Genomic DNA, 22677 nt, shown 5'->3' on the forward strand with positions numbered 1-22677 from the left:
AGTCAGTTACAGTTACAATTAGTCAGTTACAGTTACAGTTACAGTTACAATTAGTTAGTTACAGTTACAGACAGTTACAGTTACAGTTAGTCAGTTACAGTTACAGCCAGTTACAGTTATAGACAGTTACAGTCAGTTACAGTTACAATTAGTTAGTTACAGTTACTTACAGTTACAGACAGTTACAGTCAGTTACAGTTATATTTACAATTAGTTAGACAGTTACAGTTAGTCAGTTACAGACAGTTACAGTTATAGACAGTTACAGTCAGTTACAGTTACAATTAGTCAGTTACAGTTACAGACAGTTACAGTTACAGAGAGTTACAGTCACAGTTACAGTTACAGTCAGGTACAGTTACTCTGATTGGTGGACGATCTCTCTGAGCCTCCTTTAGTCTGATATCTGCTCACTTTTACTCTCAAACACATTAAAACAACAAGCAACACAAGTTAGTTCACCTGTTCACCTGTACACCTGTGCTGGGTCCTGTCCTGTCCTGAGTCAAAGTTCTCAGTCTGGTCCTCGGTTCTTCAGCTGGTTCTGGATCAGGTCAGGAGCTGTAGTGAATGTGACTCAGAGGTTTTATTTCAGTGTGTCATTAAACTCATCAAACATCGTGTGTGTGTGTGTGTGTGTGATGAACTTTGTCAACTTTGTTTCCATCAACAGTTTGTATTTCTTTCATTTATGAAGCAGCTTTGATTTGAACATATTTTAATTAACAAAACACCTTCATTATTCTTTGATCTCCAGAATCACGAAATGAACTGAAGCTGAATACTGATCATGTACTGGTCACGTGGTTTATTCAGAAGACTTTAAAACTGTCCTCTGTCCTCTGACGGACTACAGCTGCTGCAGGTGTGGCCGCGGAGCCGCACGTGTCCTGTTGCTCCTCCGGGAGGGGCGGGGTCAGTTGGTGATGAAGAGGAGGGGCGGTGATGAAGAGGAGGAGCAGCTGCTCTTAGTTCAGTCTGTCGCAACGTTTTCTTCTTCTTCTTCTTTGTTTCACGTGAAAAGTTGTGCTGGACCGACTGGGACCGGATCAAACTGGATTAAAAACGGACTGAACCTGGATTAAAGACCCGGACCGGGACCCGGAGCGGATCACAGGAGTCTGTTTGGATCAGGACCCAGATCATGGGTCTGGAGGACGGACGGACTTAGAGGAAACTTTTCCTTTCGTCTCCATGGAGACAGGAGTTTTTGCCGCCAGTTGAGCCCTCTCTGATCGAGGATCGATCCGCTGTATTGATTGTGTATTGATCAGCGGGATGGCCGCGCTCCTGCTGCTGCTGCTCGCGCTCTCGACATGCGGACACGCCAAGAGCGCGTTCCCGCTGCGATCATCCTACAGCCTGTATGCCGGCGGGCATGCGCACGGAGCTCGCGCCGCCAGCAGACACAGGTAGGCTGTCACGTGCACGAAAAGCCTGATGATGATGATGAGGGTGGAGATGAAGGAGGAGGCGTTGACGTCAGGGTTTGATGACCTCACCAGTATAGTGTGTGTGTGTGTGTGTGTGTGTGGGGGGGGGGGGGGGCAGATATTTTACACACACACACAGACTCAGACACAGACACACACACACACACACAGACCCACACACACATACTCACACACACACACACACACACACACACACACACACACACACACACACACACACAGACTCACACACAGACACTCACACATAATTCTTTCAGTCACATTAAAAACTGTTAATGTGTAAACAGTGTAAAAGTTGATCAAACAGACTGAGTGAGTGACTGATGATGTCATGAGTCATGTGACGTCTCTGTGACTCACTGAAGTGATGAAGAGGAGACTGTAGTCTTCCTCACATTAACGTCTGATGTCATCATGTTTTCATCGTTCTCTCCATCTCCTCCTTCTGCAACAACAACTGCAGAACCACAGCAGCCTGAAGTTCTTCAGGACTCAGACGTTGTTCCAGCTGGATTAACCATGTTCTAGAATAAACACCTCTATGTCACAGTGTTGTGTGTTGGTGGAACATTAGAACATTAGAACGTGATGTCACAGTGTTGTGTGTTGGTGGAACATTAGAGCATTAGAACGTGATGATGTCACAGTGTTTTGTGTTGGTGGAACATTAGAACGTGATGATGCCACAGTCTTGTGTGTTGGTGGAACATTAGAACATTAGAACGTGATGATGTCACAGTGTTGTGTGTTGGTGGAACATTAGAATGTGATGATGTCACAGTGTTGTGTGTTGGTGGAACATTAGAACATTAGAACGTGATGTCACGGTGTTGTGTGTTGGTGGAACATTAGAGCATTAGAACGTGATGATGTCACAGTGTTGTGAGTTGGTGGAACATTAGAACGTGATGATGTCACAGTGTTGTGTGTTGGTGGAACATTAGACCATTAGAACGTGATGATGTCACAGTGTTGTGTGTTGGTGGAACATTATAACATTAGAACGTGATGGTGTCACAGTGTTGTGTGTTGGTGGAACATTAGAACATTAAAACGTGATGATGTCACAGTGTTGTGTGTTGGTGGAACATTAGAACGTGATGATGTCACAGTGTTGTATGTTGGTGGAACATTAGAATGTGTTGATGCCACAGTGTTGTGTGTTGGTGGAACATTAGAATATTAGAACATGATGATGCCACAGTGTTGTGTGTTGGTGGAACATTAGAACATTAGAACGTGATGATGTTTATGGTTCTCTTTCAGACACAGAAAACAGAATGCGGCCTCGTTCTGTTTTCATTCACAGGAAGCTGAAGAAAATCCTTCTGTTGGCAGTGAAGCAGCTGTGATGTCATCAGCAGAAAACTCAAACGACTGAATGACTCGTGTCCTCAAGAGAGTGACATCACTGTGTGTGTGTTTGTGTAGTGTGTGTGTGTGTGTGTGTGTGTGTGTGTAGTGATTGTGTGTGTAGTGTGTGTGTGTGTAGTGTGTGTGTGTGTCAACTTGCTGTGAGAGCACAGTTTCAAATATTCAGAATTGATTTGTATCAATATATCAATATTTTAGGTAGTACACTAGTGATTGATAAAAGAATGATGTATTATTGATTAATGACATATTGATTGTAACTCAGTACAGAGGACAGACAGGAAGTGATGTCATCACTGTGGCCCAATTCGACACCGACACCCACCCTCTCTGAGAGTGTAATGAAGGCCCTCACCTTCTCTGACCAAAACAGGAACACATTTCTATTTCTTTTTCTCTTTAGATGTCATTATTCTATTTTAATTTATCTTATCATCTATACAGAATAGACTTTATTTACATTTTACATTTATATTCTAGACGAAACAATTAAAGTGGCCTAATGTCATAGTAAACCTGTGAGACCAAAATGATTAATTGAATAAATGAAACGCAGCGACATACAGAGGAGAAACTACAAGCAGTGAACTGATCTGAGATCAGACTGTGTGTGTCTCTTACCTTCATGTCGAGGGTTCAGGGAAACTCTTCTCTGTAACTGATAAGAGATCGTTACTGTGGCGGTTTCAGGTTTTTTAAATGAGGCTGTCAAGGTTTGGGTTTCCTGTTTTATTTTGTAGTGTGTGTGTCATGTTGTGTTACTTCCTGTCTCGGTCTCATTTTCCCTCCCTGTCCTGATTAGTTTCACCTGTCCCTGATTAGTTAGAATAGAATAGAATAAAATATACTTTATTGTCCCCTAGAGGAAATTTGTCATGGACTCAAAGTGCATAGTGCATAGTAGTAACTGCTCTTACAGACACGACAACTAAAGACGTACACGTAGGCTACATACACACTCATGACACATCCAATGAAAGATTAAAGCAAATAAAAACAAAACAAACAGAACACCTAGTTATTGCACACTTCCCAGGCCTTAGACAAAAAAATCACGACAGTATCATCACTGTGAAATACTTAACAAATATAAAATGCTTAGCTTCGATAATTAAATGACGTATTCTGATGTCTGTTTAGTGTACAAAATAATCCATAATGTTGCTCCTCCCCCATTGAAAATCTTTGTTTAACTCCGTTCTGAACACTCCATCAGAGCTTCAAGACCTGTCTCAAGTGGAGATTGTAACATCCGTAAGCGTAGCTCTGCCTTTGCTCAATCTGCTTTTTCTTTTAAATCTGTTAAATCATGGAACAATCTCCCAACTAATCTGAAACTCTGTACAGACTTCAACTTTTTTTCCCGGGAAGTCAAAAAATGGATCCTAAGAAACCAGTCATGTCAGCATTAATCTCAAGCCTAAATTATTTTTAACTTTGTCAAAGTATGAAGGATTTTAATAACTGTATGTTTCTATTTCCTTCTGATATGAAATATGTTTTATACCTGAGTGTTTCTGATGTGTGAGCGGGTGTATATACGCACATGTGTATGGATGTTTGGTCTGTTATGTAAGTTGACAATTTTTATCTTTTTATTGTTCTTACTCACCTGCCCATGGACTACGGATGGAAAGCTAGTAAGCTAAATCCGGTACAAAGCATCTTCTCTTATCTCGAGACTAATGTTTTTTTGTACATTGTCCCTGATACAAATACACTAATTAAATTAAAATTTAAAAAACTATTTAGAATTTTGACGGAGGTGGGTACGAAAGAGTATTTAAAACGGTTTAATTTGCATTTTGGGATTCTGTACCTTCTGCCAGAAGGCAAGAGCTCGTATTCTGTTTGAAGGATGTGGGACGGGTCCGACAATACCCTCCGCGCCTGCCTGAGTACAGACTGCTCACAGATGGACTGAAGGGGGAGCTTTTCAGTCCTCCCCATCACCTTCATAGCAGTCTGTACCAGGCGCTGCAGCTTAGATTTGGACTGTGTGGAGAGATTGCCGAACCACGCCGTCATCCCATACCTGATGACGCTCTCCATCACCGCCTGATAAAATAAAAACATGATGTTCTGGCTGACACCAAACACCCTCAGTCTGCGTAAAAAATACAGCCTTTGCTGTAAACGGGAACATACATAATCTACATGATCACTCCAGCTGAAGAGGTTATCCAGGTGGATACCCAGATATCTATAAGATGTGACTTGTTTGATCTCCTCCCTGTGTATGGACAGTGGAGTATGGTCCCCCACCAACCGAGGGTCAAACACCATCTCCTTAGTTTTTTTAGTGTTAATGATGAGATAGTTGTCGTCACACCACTGAACACATTTATTAACCTCCATGAAGTAAAATGATGTGTCTGAGTTCTGGTGAAGGCTGAGAATGGCAGTATCGTCAGGAAATTTAAAGAACAGGTTGCCCGGGAGACTGTTGGTGCAGTCGTTTGTGTAAAGGGTGAAGAGGACCGGTGAGCTTACACAGCCCTGAGGTGCACCTGTACTGATGCATTTGGATTCGGAGAGTGAGTCGTTAACACCGTCAAGTTACAGGCCATGATACTTTCTGATGTCGTTTATTAGAGCATTTGATATATTTACTGGTGTCGGAAGATTTTCTACAAATATCACACAGTACGCTTCTAGAAAAAATGACCCACCGTGTGTTTAAAGCAGTTATAAGGAACTTTTTTGTTTTTTTTAATTTTTAAAATAAACTAATAATTTCAAAAAGTGCATGAACCGCCTTCATAACAGCTGTGATGCGATGATGTTAAACACGTTTTTGTGTCTTCAGCAGCAAAAGTTAAATTCCTGCTTGTTGTTCTGGATTCCAGAAAAATAAAATCAACACAATTAAATTTAAACACAAAGAGACACAGTCTGGTCCAACATGGCTGACAAAGAGACACATTTATCATCATCACACTGACGACATCAGCACCATGTGTTGAGCATTTCCTAAGATTTTACCCACAACAGGACACACACACACACACACACACACACACACACACACACACACAGTGAGGAGCTGACACATGATCTCACAGAACAGAGAGAACAGACTGTCCAACAGGGACACTGATCATTCATGATTTCATTGTTTTGATTTAAGTGTCAGAGGGTCTGCAGGTTTGTTTGGTGGTCTGCAGGTGTTTGGGGGTCGTTGTGTAGAACATTCAGACTTACGTTTAAACCCTAACCTAACCCAGTTTTAGCTTCACATGCTTTTAATCAGGCAACATGAACTTCAAAATAAAACAGTGCAGTTTCAATGTAAAGGCCCCTGAATCTGTGTGAGGAAAAATAAAAGTTCTGAGACTGTTTTGAAATCATCTGCCAGTCTGCTGCAGAATCAGCTGCTTCTTTAAACCACCGGAAAACATCTGCACATGCTCAGTTCTGTCCTCAGTCGACCCAAACAGATGTTCACATTCAACATCTGCAGCTGACCGAAATGCTTACATTCATCAGGAAAATCTGATCAATATAGAGGTAATCAGGTTGTAGAAAAAAGGTCATGTGTGTGTGTGTGTGTGTGTGTGTGTGTGTGTGTGTGTGTGTTTTAACAGGAACTGGTGTGCGTTCGTCATCACTAAGACAGTGAGTTGTGTGGTGGAGGACGGAGTGGAGACCTACGTGAAGCCTGATTATCATCCCTGCAGCTGGGGGAGTGGACAGTGCAGCAGGGTGGTGGTGTGAGTACACACACACACACACACTAACACGCACACACACACAGAGTCAGTGTGTAAACGTGACCTGCAGTCAGCTGACTGTTTCTGTGACGACATCATGACATCACGCTGTTCGCTCTTTAATCTTTCTTCACCTTTTAGTAAATGAGGAACATTTAATATGGAACACAAAATATCCGTCTGTGTTGTTTGTTCTCTTTTGCTTTGTTCTTTTCGTTCCCTCTCTTTTCCTCTTTTCAACCGATGTCTACAATAACCTCAGCTGGAGCTCAGATCTTCTTCTGATTCTGTATCTAAACATCTGCTGGCTGTCTGAAGTTTACCGTTAAAAGCAGATCAACAGCGACACTTTAAACTTCATGTTTCTGTGTCACAGATTGAGTTTTACTGACATGAAGTTATTCCAACATGTGTTTTTAGTATTTCTGTTTCTTTTGTTTTTGTTGACTCTCTGCAGCCTCTGAACATCAACTTTTACTCTCAGTTTGGAGATGAGTTTGAGTTGAAGTTGAGTTTTGTCTGTTTAAATCTGCAGACCTGAGATCAGTTTGTTCAGTATAGTTCTGTTTAAGTGTTACTGTTTTAATAATGGGATGTAACTCCCTGTTACTCCCCCCAGCAGGTGAAACTGCACTTCAACTTGGACATGAAGAAGAACATCAAACGTTTTTAAAGGAACATATGAGGCGTTCCACATCATGACATCATGACGTGTCATGATGTTCACTCTGATTGGACTCCAGAGCAGATTGAACAGATTATTTATCCACAGATGATTTAAATGAGAACAACATGGACAAACATATTTCATGTTAGAAACGTTCTCCACTCAGACACATAAAGAAGATGTTTAACTCATTTCACTCTTCACTCTGTTTCTGTCTATTCATCTTCATCACTCCATATCAGAGTCTCTCTGTTTGTTTGTTTGTTTGTTTGTTTGTTTATTTATTTAAAAAAGGGACGAAGCACATTAATTAACATGAGCACGTTAATTAATGTCGATCATGTAAATGTGCCACATTTAGCCGTACAGGCTAATTTTCATCTGCAGTCTCTGGCAGGTTGATGGCATTAAAACACTCATCTCTCATGTCTCCACAGCTATCGGACCTACATGAGGCCACGCTACAAAGTGGCCTACAAGATGGTGACAGAGATGGAGTGGAAGTGTTGCCAAGGTTATAGTGGAGAGGACTGCAACCATGGTCCAGTTGGAGAAGGAGGACCCCAGATATCCACCAACAGACCGGGACCAGGTGGTGGAAGTCTGGGTGGAGGAGGAGGAGGTAGTCAAGGAGGAGGAGGAATACAGGGTGGAGGAGGTTACGGAGGAGGAGGAGGTGGTCAGGGAGGAGGAGGAAGACAGGGTGGAGGAGGTTACGGAGGAGGAGGAGGTGGTCAGGGAGGAGGAGGAAGACAGGGTGGAGGAGGAGGTTACGTAGGAGGAGGAGGAGGTGGTCAGGGAGGAGGAGGAAGACAGGGTGGAGGAGGTTATGGAGGAGGCAGTTCTGGATCTGGACAGAGTGGAGGACATGGTGGTGAGTGGATTCTCAGTTACATTTGTTGATTTGACACTTTTGAACATATCCAGAAGTTAACCCTTTCTGACAGGTGATCAGATGTTGAAAAGAGAACTGATGAACCTTCTGACAGGTGAAACACTGAGGGGACAAACTTGTGTCTCTCATGTGTCGTCAGTTATTTGACTGTACCATTAGTGGGGTTGAACTCATGTGGACACACTGACTCTTTGGTCCAACACAATAAAACACTGTTTCTGGTTCGACCAGCACAGTGCTGATAGAAATCCTTTTCATTCACTGTCACATCAGACAGCAGATGTAGATCTACTCAGTAAAACAAACCAACCATCATGCAGAGAACAGACCAGGTGATCTACAAGTAGCACATTAAACCTGAAACACTGAGGACTGAACCATGCTGAGGTTTCCCATCAGTGTTTTCTCAGTGAACAGGCAGTAAACAGCAGGACCATTCTCCCTCTGTATTAAAGAAACAGAAAGAAATCTGTGACCTGTGCTGATCTCTGCTGGTGACCAGTATGAACTGCTCTAATTATACTGGTCTGTGTCACCATGAAGGTAAAATCTTTTGTGATTGGAGGAGCTCTGACATTGCTGCTCCCTTTTCTTCAGGACGAACTGAGAACGAGAAAATGAGGCAGATGGAGGAAAAGATCCAGACTTTGACCAAGAACCTTCAGGACCTCCAGTCCACCATCAACACCATGAAAGAACAGAGCCAGCAGGAGGTCAACAGACCAGGAGGAGGAGGTGGAGGTGGAGGAGAAGGAAGAAACCCTGCCGATGCCGCTCAGCCGGAGATTAAAGAGACAATTCACAGCATTCAAACCAAACTGGACCAGTTGGACAACCGTACACAGGTGAGTCTCAAAGTTTTCAGATTCAGAAACAAATCTAAACATTGACATAAGTTTTGTGTTGGTCTTCTTATGAAACATTCATCACCATGATGTAGTCCTGCCCACTCCCCATTAGAGGACCCTCCTAACACCATGTGTTGGAGGAAGGACATACATGTAGAGATCTTTGTTTTTATGTTAGGGTTAGGGTTGCTGTTGCTGACGTTGCTGACGTGTCTCTCCTGCAACAGGCTCACGATAAAACTCTGGTCAGCATCAACAACCACCTGGTGAACGGGAAAGGTAATGACCTGGATGGAGGTCTGTCTGGAGGAGGACTGAGTGGAGGAAGGCTGAACTCGCTGAAGGAGGAGATCCTGAGGGAGTTGGAGACAAGGGTGTCACTGTCCTGCTCCTCTTGTCAGGTATCAGAATCTGCTTTAATCAGCCAGTAATCAAAAACAACACGAAGGGTACCAGCTTGAAATAAAAATTGTGCAGCTATAGTCACATGTAGTTCAGTCAGATCAAACTGTGTTTTCCAGGACGGTGTGGAGGATCTGCGCAGGCAGCAGCAGGAGGACCGAGAGAGGATTCGAGCTCTGGAGAAGCAGCTGAATGCCCTGGAAGTTCGGTATCGGCAGGGTCTGGACGGGTTGCGACGGGATGTAGTGCGTTCACAAGGATGCTGCGACACCGTCAATGACCTCAAAAACCGCATGACTGATGCTGAGCGCAAGATCAGCTCGACCTCAGAGGACTTTGATGTTCTGCAGAACCGTCTGGACAAGGAGCTAAGTGGAGGAGGTGGCAGCAGCAACAATGAGAACGGTGGCTTCAGAGGTGGAGGAGGTGGTTTTGGTGCTGGAGGTGGACTGGGGGGAGGTGGACTGGGGGGAGGTGGACTCGGGGGAGGTGGGAGGGATGTTGTGCTGACAGAGGACAGACTGGACAATCGGCTAAGAGACGTGGAGCGGCGCATCAACAGTACTGTGCAGCGGACCGAGCAGAGCTGCTCGTACCTGGAGAACGACCTGAAGGACTACTTCCACAGAGAACTGGGCGACCTCAGGACCGTGTTCCTGGACCGGTTCGATGACCAGACCTTCAGAATCGCAGATGTGGAGCTGGATGTGGGCCTGGTGAAGGACAGGGTGAGCGACCAGGACAAGAGGCTATCGAAGATGGAAAACAACACCTCCCTCCTAAACAGGAAGTTGGAGGACTGCAGCTGTTCAGGATCTGCAGGAGGAGGAGGAGGGTCACCATCTACCGGTGACCGGGGAGATGGAGGCGGAAGGTGGGGAGGAGGAGGACGACCAACAGGAGGAGGAGGTTCACAGGGAGGATTACCAGGAATGGGAGGAGAAAACACAGAGAAATCACTGGAGTGGAGAGTGGTCGCCAACGAAGATCAGATTCGACACTTCAACACTCAACTCAAAGACCTGTCGGTGTCCGGAGACTCTCTGAATGACAAGGTGAGAAATTGTCACAGCTAATGAATCAAACAGACTGTTGTAGTCTGTAGTCCTACGAGGTCTTTACATTGATTTTGGTTAAATTTGTGAAATAAGGTGTGTGGTCCCACTTTAGTTACACACTATTCTAACTCTGACTTTACAACTTGTACATTGATCAGTTTATAGAAAACCTGGATAGTAATTGTGCAGTAAGACTCTTAGTGGTGGTGACGTTTAAGTCATGTGACCGTGATGTCGTCTGTTTGTAGCCTAACATTAGCTTTTTACTGCTACACATTTCATTTACATTCATCTGTGAGGATTATTTAACCCAACATGAAACTACATAAAAGACGAATAAAAAAAATAAACCAGTCAGTACAACACATAAAATCAGCTCTTTAATATTTAATGTATGAAAACAAAGATGAGCCTTTTGGAATTATCATTATTTTGTTTGTTGACCAATTTTTCAACTTTATCCTTAGTTTATATTTTATATGAACAAAGGATGAAGCTTCATGTCCTGGATTTTTTTGAACTTCTATGAAATTAATGGTAACTGGTAAAATCCTCCAGCTGGATTCTAAGACTGCTGGTTTGTCACTGGATTATAACAAATTCAAAGATGTTATCGTATCACAGCATCCCGCAATCAAATGTCATACTTTTCACTGGCTGTAATATGACATGCAGTGATTTTATGTAACTGGTAGATATCTTTGTCTCTTGTGTCTGAACAAATATTAATGTGGACAAAAGAATTTATGATTTTTGAGAAAATCCATGAACAGGAAGGACCTAGGGGACACAACAGGGACACAATGACCCAAGAGTCGTTATGTCCTTGTTGTTTAAGATGATTTTGCATATTAACATGGAACTTATCACCGAGGTCGTGAACCTGAGTCATGACGTCCGTAAGATCAAGGCTCTGACGGGGGACCACGGCGAGCACTTCAACCGGATTGTGACGGAGGTGGAGCTTCTGGGTCAGGACTGTGTGTTGTGTGGGAAGGTGGAGGACGAGCTGCAGAGGCTGAAGAATCAATCCCAGGATGCACTGGGACGTATTAACAGACTCCAGATCAGACTGGAGTCAGGGAGTGAAGGCTGCTCCGGCATCTGTTCACACCTGGAGGAGGAAGTCCACCTGCTGCGAGAAGACGTCAGGAGGTGCGCCGGCCAATGTAAGACCAGCCCGGACACGCCCACAGGTTAGATCAACCAATCCAGTGATTCTTCACTAAATGCCACCCCCACTAACCACTAACCACTAACCATCAATCCACGAACACAAAACATGTTGGCTGTCTCCCTCTGAAGATGTTGAGATAACTTTAGAGTCTGATCATTTATTAAAAACACTTTCAGATTGTCATCTTGTGTTTTACACTTTCTGCCATTTTGACAAAGTTATTTAGTCTCCATTTTATTTTATTTTATATTATATTTTCGTTCTCTGTTGGTTCTTGAACTAGGAATCATCACAGACACAAATATTTCATTAGATTAGATTAGATAGACTTTATTTATCCCACAACGGTGAAATTGTTACAACAGCTCAAGATGCAACAAGAGCAGGAAAAAGAATCAGACAAATACGCATAAAGTCAAATAGAAAATAAATAGAAAAAAAAATAAGATGGATTTCATACAATAGATAGATTCATGTGCTTTTTCCATGAAAACTTTTCTGGCCTCAACTCAAACATCTAATTTGTTGATGTCTCTGGTTCCCAGCGAGTCGTCTCCTCTCAACCCTCATCTCATTTTCTCTTGCTAGAACTAAATCATTTCACGGACAGCAATCTAAATCTAAATGTATGTGAATATAAAAAAACCCTGTTTACATGTTGTTATGAGCAGATAAATAAAGTTGACTGCAAACTAAACCTCCTGTAGGTGGTGGTTCTGGAAACACTGGTGGACGTGGACCTGTGTTGGATGCTGAGAAGCCTTTAGACGGCCACAGTGTGATCGGAGGCTCCATCAATAACAACCAACTGAAGACGCTGCAGGGCGAACTGTCCGAGGTCATCCTCACCTTCAGCTCCATCAATGACACCCTGAAGGGGCTCGAACACACGGTGCAGAAGCACAGCAGCGTCATCACCGACCTTGGTGAGCCCAGATCAGTGACAGTGACTCTCTGAGTTCATTACTGCACTTTATTGGCTAACATTCACACATTCATCCTCTGACAGGAAACACCAAAGATAAGATCATCTCTGAACTGGACAAAATCCAGCAGGAGGTAACGGAGCACATTGAGGACAGCCGCGACCGCCTGGACGGGATGGACCGCGACGTCCGGCGGTTTGAGAGCACGCTGCTGGTGGAGGTGGGAGACTGTAAGAGGTCTGGAGACGGGCTGGAGAAGAGACTGTCGAAGCTGGAGGGAGTCTGTGGGAGGCTGGACGGTGTCTCCGACTCCATCCTGAAGATCAAGGAAGGTGCGCTTCATCTGGATCTTTTTATTTTCATTCAAATCTTTAAAATGTTTATTTATATCATATGTTCATATAGGTGCAGATCAGAGTGAACCGGTTCAGTAGCCCGGAAACAAAGCATTCTGATTGGATGTCTTACATAAAGAATGGATAATAATAATAATAATAATAATAATAATAATAATAATAATAATACATTTATTTTATGAAGCGCTTTTCAAGGTACTCAAAGACACTTTACAGGTTAAAAAGTAGAATAATAAAATCAACACACTAAAAACATAAAAAAGATGGTAGTCAGCAGGCCGTCTGTGAACACATGAACATATGAACACATGTCCCCGACTGTCATGTATCCTCTGTGTTGCCATGTGTCCTCTGTGTTGTCATGTGTCCCATATTATAATGTGTCCTTCTGTGTTGTGGTGTGTCACGTGTTTAGGACTGAACCGTCATGTGTCCAGTTTGTGGACGTGTGTTTCTGGCCTGAATGACTCGGTTGTCCATCACGGAGGAATCATGGACTTCATTCAGAAGAACCAGGAGGACGTCTACAGCAGGATGAAGAGCCTGAACTCGACCCTTCACCAAGTCCTCAGAGACTTCCAGAGTCTGTCTGATCAGGACCTGACTGGTGAGCTGGACTTGATTCTTTGATGATGTTTCACTGCAGATTTACATTTTCTCAGCTGCTTTGGTCCCAAAACACATTTCTGTTGTTTCACTTTGTCTTGGTGACAAAATGGATTTGACTGTTTTATCCTAATGAACTAGATTCAGACACATTTGCTTGAATGCTATTGAACATGAAGCAGACGAGGAGACGGAGCCTCCATCACTGATAACATGGTTCCGACCAATCAGGGTCCATTTGCAGACCAGTCGTCAGCTCCATCTGTGTTATGTGCTTCTTCAGACATTTGACCATCATGACTCCAGCAGTGATGAAGCTTCCTGTTGGTGTCAGTGATGTTTGACTACATGTTTTCAGGGACTTGCTTCCCCCTCCAGGATAAGTGAAGTGATGAGCATTATAAAGTGAAGTTGTGACAGAAACTGTGCTGAAGCATCTGAGAAAAACCGTAAAACATTAACTGAAGCGTTCTGAATACCTGAAAAATCAAGTGTAATTTGGTGTGTTTTGTGTTGTAGGCACTGTGCTGCTCGACAGAGGTTTGAGCTTGTAGATGTTTGTTAACTCACTAACTGCTGGCCCAGAAGAGGATCTGTTGTTTTAACACAAAACATATAAAAATAACAAAACTCCAAAAGCTGCAAGTTTGATTTAGATGTTAACTGTTCAGCAGTTCATCCAGCTGCAGTCCCACACTGTTCATCTGTGTCTGGATGATGGATTATAATAATGTTACTGGAATCAGGTCACATGTTCATACTGGCTGTTAATTGGCTCTTTGTGTTGACCTGTGTGTCTGTTTAAAACAATTAACTGAGGAAATGAACAGTTACGCATATGATCCGTTCATGGTGACATCATCATCTTTGTGCCCTCGTCAGCGTCTTTAACTCTTCACATTTGATTCAGTCCACCGTGTCGAGGTGTCGTCCTCTGAACCAAACAGACAGAATAAAGAACAGCAGATTTTTATCATGACAGCAGTGAACCAGCGAAGCAGACTGAGTCACACATCCTAGTTCAATCTGTACAATATCTGATATCTCAGTTTGTGTTTATTATCCTGAGTCATGTTTTAGTGGTTTTTGCTCCGTTGCACATCCTGTTGTCAGGCTGCTTACTTTTATGAAAAACTAACTTAAGTAAAAGATTACTTTGTAACACTGTTTGTAAGTTTTCATATGAAGTGACATACACATTGTTTAAAAGAGGCCCCTGATCAGTTAGAGGATGTGTAGTGAAGTGAATATTAGTCTGATGTCATCAATGTAGCAAAAAGAAGCACAAAGCTGAAGAGATGTAACATTTAAATATCAGACGGTCTTTTGATGATCTTTCATAATGAAACGTGTTTCTGACTAACTGAGCTGCTGCACGATGTTTGCTTTGCCATGATGAATTAAACAAAAGTCAGCTAGCTGCTAACATGCTAACACATGTGTACTCAAACTTTGTGGTGTTAACAGAGAGGATGATGGGTAATTGTTTTGTGCTAACCTATGAATCTTTGCTTCAACACCACATTAAAATACTTGCGACTTTATTTAGATGCATTGAAGCGTTTCCATAGATAGTAAATAAATTCAAGTTAAGTCAGTGATCATTTGTATCATTACACAGGCCTGCCTGGATCCCCAGGACCTCCAGGAGAAAATGGTTTGCTGGGCCCCCGAGGGCCTCCTGGACGTCAGGGTGAAAGTGGAGCTCGAGGTCTGCCCGGTATGACATGTTTATATATCCTGATGTTATGAAGGAAGAAACCATCTGATTCAATTCTGAAAGAGCTCCTGAGAGATCAAATCAAATAAAATCAATTTTATTCATACAGCCAAAAATCACAATCACATCACCTCAATGAGCTTTACAGTCTGTACAGTGAAGGACCACCTCTGACCTCTGACCCTCGAGACTGTGAGGGCACTCGCTGGCTGTGTCTCAATTCAGGGGCTGCATCCTTCGAAGGGCGCATTTGAAGGGCCATTATGTCACAACGCCCCACGAAGGCTGTCCCAATTCGAAGGCTCCTTCAAATGCAGCCTTCTTTTCCCTCTTTTTTTGAGGACGCACCGCTACTATCCTTCACGGCCTCCCATATCCCAAGATCCTTTGCGCGCCGCTGCTCAGTCCCGAAACAGAAGAGGGAAAGAAAGAGATGGCGACATAAAGTGGCGCAGACATGACATTCAAATGTGAGAATTGGGTTTATTCGGTTTCTCCTCATTTGAACATCCAACGCCAGATATGTTAAACTTCAAGGGACTGTAAAACCTCCAAATTTCAACTTTCAGTTAAAATATGTGACGCTGGATGTTTGATAGATTTGAACCAAAACAGACTTTAATGCATCTCTTCATTCACAATCGTGACGTAAGGGTAGGGGCAAGAACATCTGGTGACGCAACCAGGAAATATTTCGAAGGCTAGACCGTCCCATTTGACGTCCTTTGAAGGATTGTAAGGGAAATTCTCCTTTGTGAGGTTGAGAGTTGCTAAATCTCAGAAGAATTGTAGACTCAGCGTGATGAATCAGATCTCTTTAATACATGCAGCATGGAGAGAAGACCTGAAGTGTTCTCTCCCGTCTTTCAAATGTTTCTGACTTAAATACAAAACAGAGTGGGGGGTTACAACATTTCTTCACAGAACAATGACCCCTTGATGTTTGGTGGATCGTCTCTTTCCCAGGACAGTGACCCTTTGCTACTTCATTAGAATGTAAATGTCGTCTACCATCTATCTTCCTGTAACACCTCAGACGAGAGGCAATTGTCTCTCATCTGACTCTATGACACAGCAAAAGGGGTTTCTCCCCTTTTGTTCTCACATCCTGATATGGTGTTTACAGTATATTTCTTACTGAATGGAAAACTATTTAATTTCTCACAGGATGCAGACCCTGAATTGAGACACAGCCAATCTTTCGGCCCTGTGAGGGTGGTGAGAGAATCAACTCACTGCAATCAGGTGTGTGTGGCACTGATTGGCTTTGATTAAGCCCAGGTGTGGGGAGTTTTCTTATACCCTGAGTCTCCAGTGCCCTGTGTTGACTCATTATCTCACCTTCAGAGGCAGTGAGAGGTTCTCCCTTTGGCCTCTCAAGTTGTCAGTGTATCTATAAACACCAACTCAGAATTTTGTGTGTATTTGATGTCAATTGCCTGTTTCCCAGTGTATAACTTGGGGTGCTGGAGAGCCTTTTGGGTTATCAAAGGTCTCCCGGGCAGCCTTTGCCTTTTGTTTCGTGTTTTCTGGGTCTCCTGGACAATTTTGGTTTTGAGTCAGCTGCTTGGCAGTGTTGGTCTAGTTAATCATTTTAGTGCTTTATTTCATTAAGGAAGCCTGTAGTGGCTCTACAGCTTCATTGTTTTTTTCTCTCCCCTTTCCAATCTATTGCTACTGCGATTTTGTGGTTATCCCTCCGGGATAACTTTAAGACACCCCTGGGTACGCACCTGCGTCCCAACCCCCCCCCCCCACTCCTGACAGAGACGAGTCACACAACTTCACATGTTGATGGAAAAAAAAACCTTTTAAAAGGAAAACAAGATGTTAGAAACCTGATGAAGAGCCTCAGAGGATCCTCTCAGGACGGACAGACATGCAGTAGATGAATCACAGTTTACAAGTTGCATTGACAGAATATGTGATACAAATTATAATATAAGTATAAGTGTGTGGATCCAAGAGATGACTGAGCAGATGAGTCACTGCCAAGTGGTGCCTCATCTGAGTGAAGAGGCATCAAATTTTACAGAAATACAGATATAAGGAGATAGTAAAACAGAGGAGGGCAAGGATCCAGCGGAGCCCAGGGTGTGACGATCCAGATCCATCAGTATGTGAGGCAGCAGGAGCCAAGAGAGGTAGATGGTCCCAGGGGCCTGAGGTCCATCAGGAGGGAACCTGCCAGTTGACAGCAATTAGCTCCAACCTTCCCTTCCATTCTTTAATATCTGCACCATATTGTCTTCAGATGCTTTGCTGCATATGTTGTCGTTCTGATTTGTAATTTACTGTTTCAAGCTTCACAGGAGGAAACAAAGCATTTCACTGCACGATGTAGAGATGAGCTGATGTGATGAATAAACTGAAGCTGAACTTGAGTCAGAAGCAGATTTCATTAAGATGTAAACTGAATGAACAGGATCAGAGTCTGTTTATCAGTGTGTATTTATTTATTTATTGTTATTATGGACTACTCATGATTTTATATTTTCTGGTTTCTTACAGGTCCCAAAGGTGAAACAGGTAGATATTGTTTTTCTGCTTTCATGGGTGTAAACTGGCTGAAAACAGCAGAAAATGTTTCATTCATGTTTTTTCACTGTTTAATGTAAACAGATAATAATATTACATTTTCATTTATTATCACTCACTAGTGTTGCTTCACTGCACAGCTGGGCTCATAATATTCTTCACACGTCACTTTAACAAAAAGGATAAAGTCACAGCATTAAATATATAACAAATATATTACAAATCTAAGAATTCTCATCATCACAATGTTTTCAAATATTAATGTGAATAAGAGCTTTGCAGTTTGTTTTAATGAATCAGTATTGGTCAAATTTAGTCAGTGAAAACTAACAAAATAAGTTTCTAAACTAAAACGTAATTATGACAATTTAAAAACAGGAAAACATTCAAACGAACTATAATGATAGTTTGATGTAACCGACTGCTGAATCCTTACAGGCTGCTGTTGTCTCTCAGTAACGTGTTGCTGTCAGTAATTTTCAATAAAGTTTCAGTTCTTCAAAATGTGTGTGCGTGTGTTCAGGTCTGCCTGGTGTTGATGCTCATGTACCAAAGCTGTCGTTCTCTGCTGCCCTCACTGTTCCAATGGAGCGAGCTGGAACCATCGTCTTCGACAAGGTCTTTGTCAATGAAGGAGACTTCTACGACCCGAGGACAGGTAAACACAAGGACAGGTCAACACAAGGACAGGTGAACTGGAGGACAGGTAAACTTGAGGACAGGTGAACTGGAGGACAGGTAGACACAAGGACAGGTAAACACAAGGACAGGTAGACACAAGGACTGATAAACACAAGGACAGGTAAACGCAAGGACAGGAAGACACAAGGACAGATAAACTTGAGGACAGATGAACTGGAGGACAGGTAAACTTGAGGGCAGATGAACTGGAGGACAGGTAAACTTGAGGACAGATGAACTGGAGGAGGGTCAACACAACGACAGATAAACTGGACAGCTGACTGGTGAATGTTTTACAGCAAATATTTGGGGTTAAAAAACTCTTCCAGATCTTTTACACCCTGACTGTCACCTTCAGGCATCTTCACTGCCCCCGTGGATGGACGTTACTTCTTCAGTGCCATCCTGACGGGTCATAGGAACGAGAAGATTGAGGCGGTTCTGTCCAAGTCAAACTATGGCATGGCCCGGGTTGACTCTGGAGGATACCAGCCTGAGGGCCTGGAGAACAACCCTGTGGCTGAGGCTAAAGCCACTCCGGGATCTCTGGCCGTCTTCAACATCATCCTGCCCCTGCAGACTCGGGACACGGTCTGCATCGACCTGGTGATGGGCAAACTGGCCCACTCTGTGGAGCCGCTCACCATCTTCAACGGCATGCTGTTGTACGAGGACATGTGATTGGTTCAGACTGAGTAGACTGATGACAACCCACAGGAGGCTGCACCATACAGTGTGATGTCATTTCCTGTTTCAGGAGTGAATCTTTCTAACAGATGTTTTAATCTAAACAGTGTTTGTTGAATGTGGACGACAGCCAGCTGATCTCATGTGGTCACATGATCCGAGGACAGACGTAGACCAGGATCATTGAACTGAAGTTTTCCCAGTGCCCCCTGCGGGCTGCAGAGGCCATCACAGCCACAATATGAACAAACTCCATCCATCACTTTTATGGTGTGAACATTTTGTCCTGAGGGGCGCGCTACAGGACAGATCCTGGATCATCCGCTGATCTGGACACTTATTGATCATCTGATTGGTTCATGTCGAGTAATGTGATTGTCGACCGAGTTGTTAAAAGAGAGATGCACACTGATCACTATCCTTAAGCCCCGCCCCTGGCAGGTCAGACGTTGTCATAGCAACATGTGACAGTGGGGCTTTGAATATGAAAACCAGAGGAAACTTTTTGCTCTGATGCTTTATAAAAGCAACGTGTATTTTGTGTTTTACGACTGAGATGAGTTCACATTGTGAATGTTTCCTCTTGTTTTATTGGTGTATTTAAAGCGTTATCACGTTTCACTTGGTGGACAAATGCTACAAGACGAGGCTGGAAGTACTCAACACTTCTTACTGTCAACAAATCAATAAAATTTCAGTGGTGGATAAATACTCAGTGTTTACTGATGGTCAGACCACACAGCATTACAATCGTATATTCTAAACTGTTTACTTGAGTGTTATGTATTAGAAGTACACTAGTAGTGCTCTATGGGACTGATGAAGATATCTTGCTTTGATACACATTCTAACAAAAACAGAAATATTCAAAATCAGACTCTCAGTTTCACAGTTAAACAGATGATGGACACAATGTGATCTGATGATGCTGTTTGTACTGAGGATAAACTGAGAAGAAATGAATCATTTAGACATGTGATGACTTCCCATCAGTCCGTCTTGACTCTTCACCATCTAAAGACAAACTGATGGATTAAAGAGGGGACGGATATTTATAGCACTGATCATCATTTTTATCTAAACTGAGAAAAGTAGTGAACAGAGTGAATCTCAGCTGAAAGGGTCATGTAAACCCGTTTTAAACATGTCAGTCCAGCAGGTTGCTAAACAATTTGTGTTGTGTGTACATTTACTCAGGATACTGACTGTAACTGTAATCCTGGTAACTAATGTTTGGGTGCAGGACAAACAACACACGTCATCAACAGAACCCTCCATAAGAAACGTCAAGTACAGAGAGGTGTGACGGAAGACCGACCCTGCAGCAAGAGTCCATCAGTGAAACCCTGAAGCTCACAGCTCTGTCAGAGAACCATCCATCAAGTAAGAAGGAAACAATATCAGACACACTGAGCAGAGGCCAGTTCATACTGGAAGGATGTGGGAGGAGGAAAAGGAGGAAGCAATATCTCTCGACAGGAGCCAGTTACCATCACAGTGCAGACGTCCAATGATGAGTCAAGACCATGAAGAAGTGGACCGCACCGGGGCCCCTCCCCCGACATGATTCACACCAACTGGCTGAAGACGAACACCTGGTGACAAGTGAACCAGTTGCTAAGACCAGGGCCTCCTCCTGACCGAACCAAGAACAGTGCAGGTAAACCTCGATTCAATCGAGTCGTCAATATTCTGTTTATAGCACCTCATTGAATGTGGACCAATGTTTTGAAAAGATTAGATAAATAAATCACAGAAGTAGTGGCAGAGTTATGATATTGTCATTGTCCATGTCATGTACCTTTAGTTAGAATTCAACATTTCCTTTAAGGAACACAATAAAAGCCTCTTTACTGATAATCTAAAGTCATTTGTTAATTCTGTCACAATTATTGATCGACAGCAGCTGGATGATGTTCAAATCAAATCAAATTTTATTTGTATAGCCCAAATTCACAAATCACAGTTTGCCTCAGAGGGCTTTACAATCTGTACAGAGACGACACCCTCTGTCCTTCGACCCTCGATTCGAGTGAGGAAAAACTTGCCCCCAAAAAAAAGCCCTTTTAACAGGGAAAAAAAAATGCGGAAGAAACCTCAGGAAGAGCCACAGAGGAGGGATCCCTCTCCCAGGACGGACAGACGTGCAATAGATGTCGCATGTACAGAGCAGATCAACGAGATCACAATGTATACAATTATAATGGATGGTTGACAGGAATGAAAGTATATAAAGAGGTATTACAGCAATAATAATGAAATGCACATAATGGAAATGTGATTACTAGTGATAACAGTAGCAGTGGTTAACGGTAAGGATAGTATGTAGTAATGCATTACAATAATAGTAGTGGAACGTATGTAACAGAGATATGACTAATATTAGCAACAGTAGTGTAGAGTGGAGTAGTGTAGAGAAAGTTTCGTTGTTTTGCAGTAATATATTTATTATGGTAGAGGGAGACGATGATGGAACAGATTTTCTCACGAGTGTGATGTTGAATGGTGGAGGGGATTTTTTTGTAATATTTGGGATTGTGTAGTTGCTGGTGAGCTTCCAAGCAATATTGTTGTTTATCCATAATGACGATTTTTGATCCTTTATCCGCAGGTTTGATGATTATATTGCGATTGTGTGTGAGTTGTTGAAGGGCAGTTCTTTCAGATGAAGTGAGATTATCTCTGTGGTCCGGGTCCGGTGTATATGAGGTGAGAGTGGCCATGTCTTGAGTCAATAATTGTTTTACAGTGGGGGTGAGAGTGGACCAGTCGGGTTCCCACGTGGAGGGATATGTAAAAGGAATGTGTGTGTATGGTTCGTCGGAGAAGTGGTCGATAATTTTGATCCGCCTGTGGTATAGGTGAATGTCCCTGCGGAGATCTCCATAATCCGTTGTAGCTGGGGTGGGGACAAAGGTTAGTCCTTTCTCTAGTAGATTGATCTGGGCCGCGGTGGGGATGAAGATTTTTGAAAGGTTTAAAATGTTGCTGTGGGTAATGTGGGATGTTATGGATGAATGTGACGAGACGGAGGGGGCCTTAGGAGCGGGTTGATGGAAGCCGGGGTCACCATGTGTCCGGGAGCGGGTGTCCTGTGGTGAGCGTATTTCTCCGTCTATGATGGAATTTGAAGTGTCCGTGTGGCGGGCCATGGGAGCGAGTGAGCTATGGATGGGGGGTCAGTCCTAGTGGGAGCGTCGGTCTGTGACGCTGTGGGTGGGGGTGGAGAGGGAGGTGGGGAATGTTGTATCTGAGGAGATGCGTGTTGGGCTTCGGGTTTATTTATAAACCCAAATAGAGGCACCAGTGGGCAAAGATGCGGGCTGCTGTACCAGGTGTCCAATGAATCTCGTCAGCTTGTGTTTGGAATAGGGTGTGGTCCAGTGGAGGGATATGTTGAAGATGCGCTGAAATCTCATCGTTGATATCTCTCAGGTTCACTTGTTGTTCGTCCGGCAGAGTGAGGGCAAAGTTGATAACCGGGAAGTAAATGGAGGCGTTGGGGAAGGTGAGCTGTGCTTGTCTATGTAGTGCGTGAAGTTGTTTTATGGAGGTTTTGTAGGAATCCTGTTCGT

General features: G+C 43.2%; 1 protein-coding gene across 2 annotated transcripts; it reads left to right on the forward strand.

The window, feature by feature from the left end:
* Window positions 1-947: 947 nt before the first annotated feature.
* emilin1b (elastin microfibril interfacer 1b) lies at window positions 948-19813 on the forward strand. Of its 2 annotated transcripts, XM_084354492.1 has the most exons (15): window positions 948-1412; window positions 6416-6541; window positions 7646-7830; window positions 8701-8948; window positions 9179-9352; window positions 9473-10408; window positions 11286-11607; window positions 12296-12514; window positions 12598-12846; window positions 13286-13477; window positions 13996-14016; window positions 15098-15196; window positions 17708-17725; window positions 18258-18392; window positions 18774-19813. In XM_084354492.1, the coding sequence occupies exons 1-15, from the start codon at window positions 1279-1281 to the stop codon at window positions 19094-19096; spliced, it is 3381 nt and encodes a 1126-aa protein (XP_084210618.1). In that variant the 5' UTR covers window positions 948-1278; the 3' UTR covers window positions 19097-19813. The 2 variants fall into 2 exon arrangements, with proteins under 2 accessions (XP_084210618.1, XP_084210617.1); XM_084354491.1 differs by lacking the exon at window positions 13996-14016 and having other exon boundaries at window positions 7646-8082.
* Window positions 19814-22677: the final 2864 nt, after the last annotated feature.

The sequence above is a fragment of the Pagrus pagrus genome (genome assembly GCF_965226575.1).
Source record: "Pagrus pagrus genome assembly, chromosome: 1".
Lineage (NCBI taxonomy): Eukaryota > Metazoa > Chordata > Actinopteri > Spariformes > Sparidae > Pagrus > Pagrus pagrus.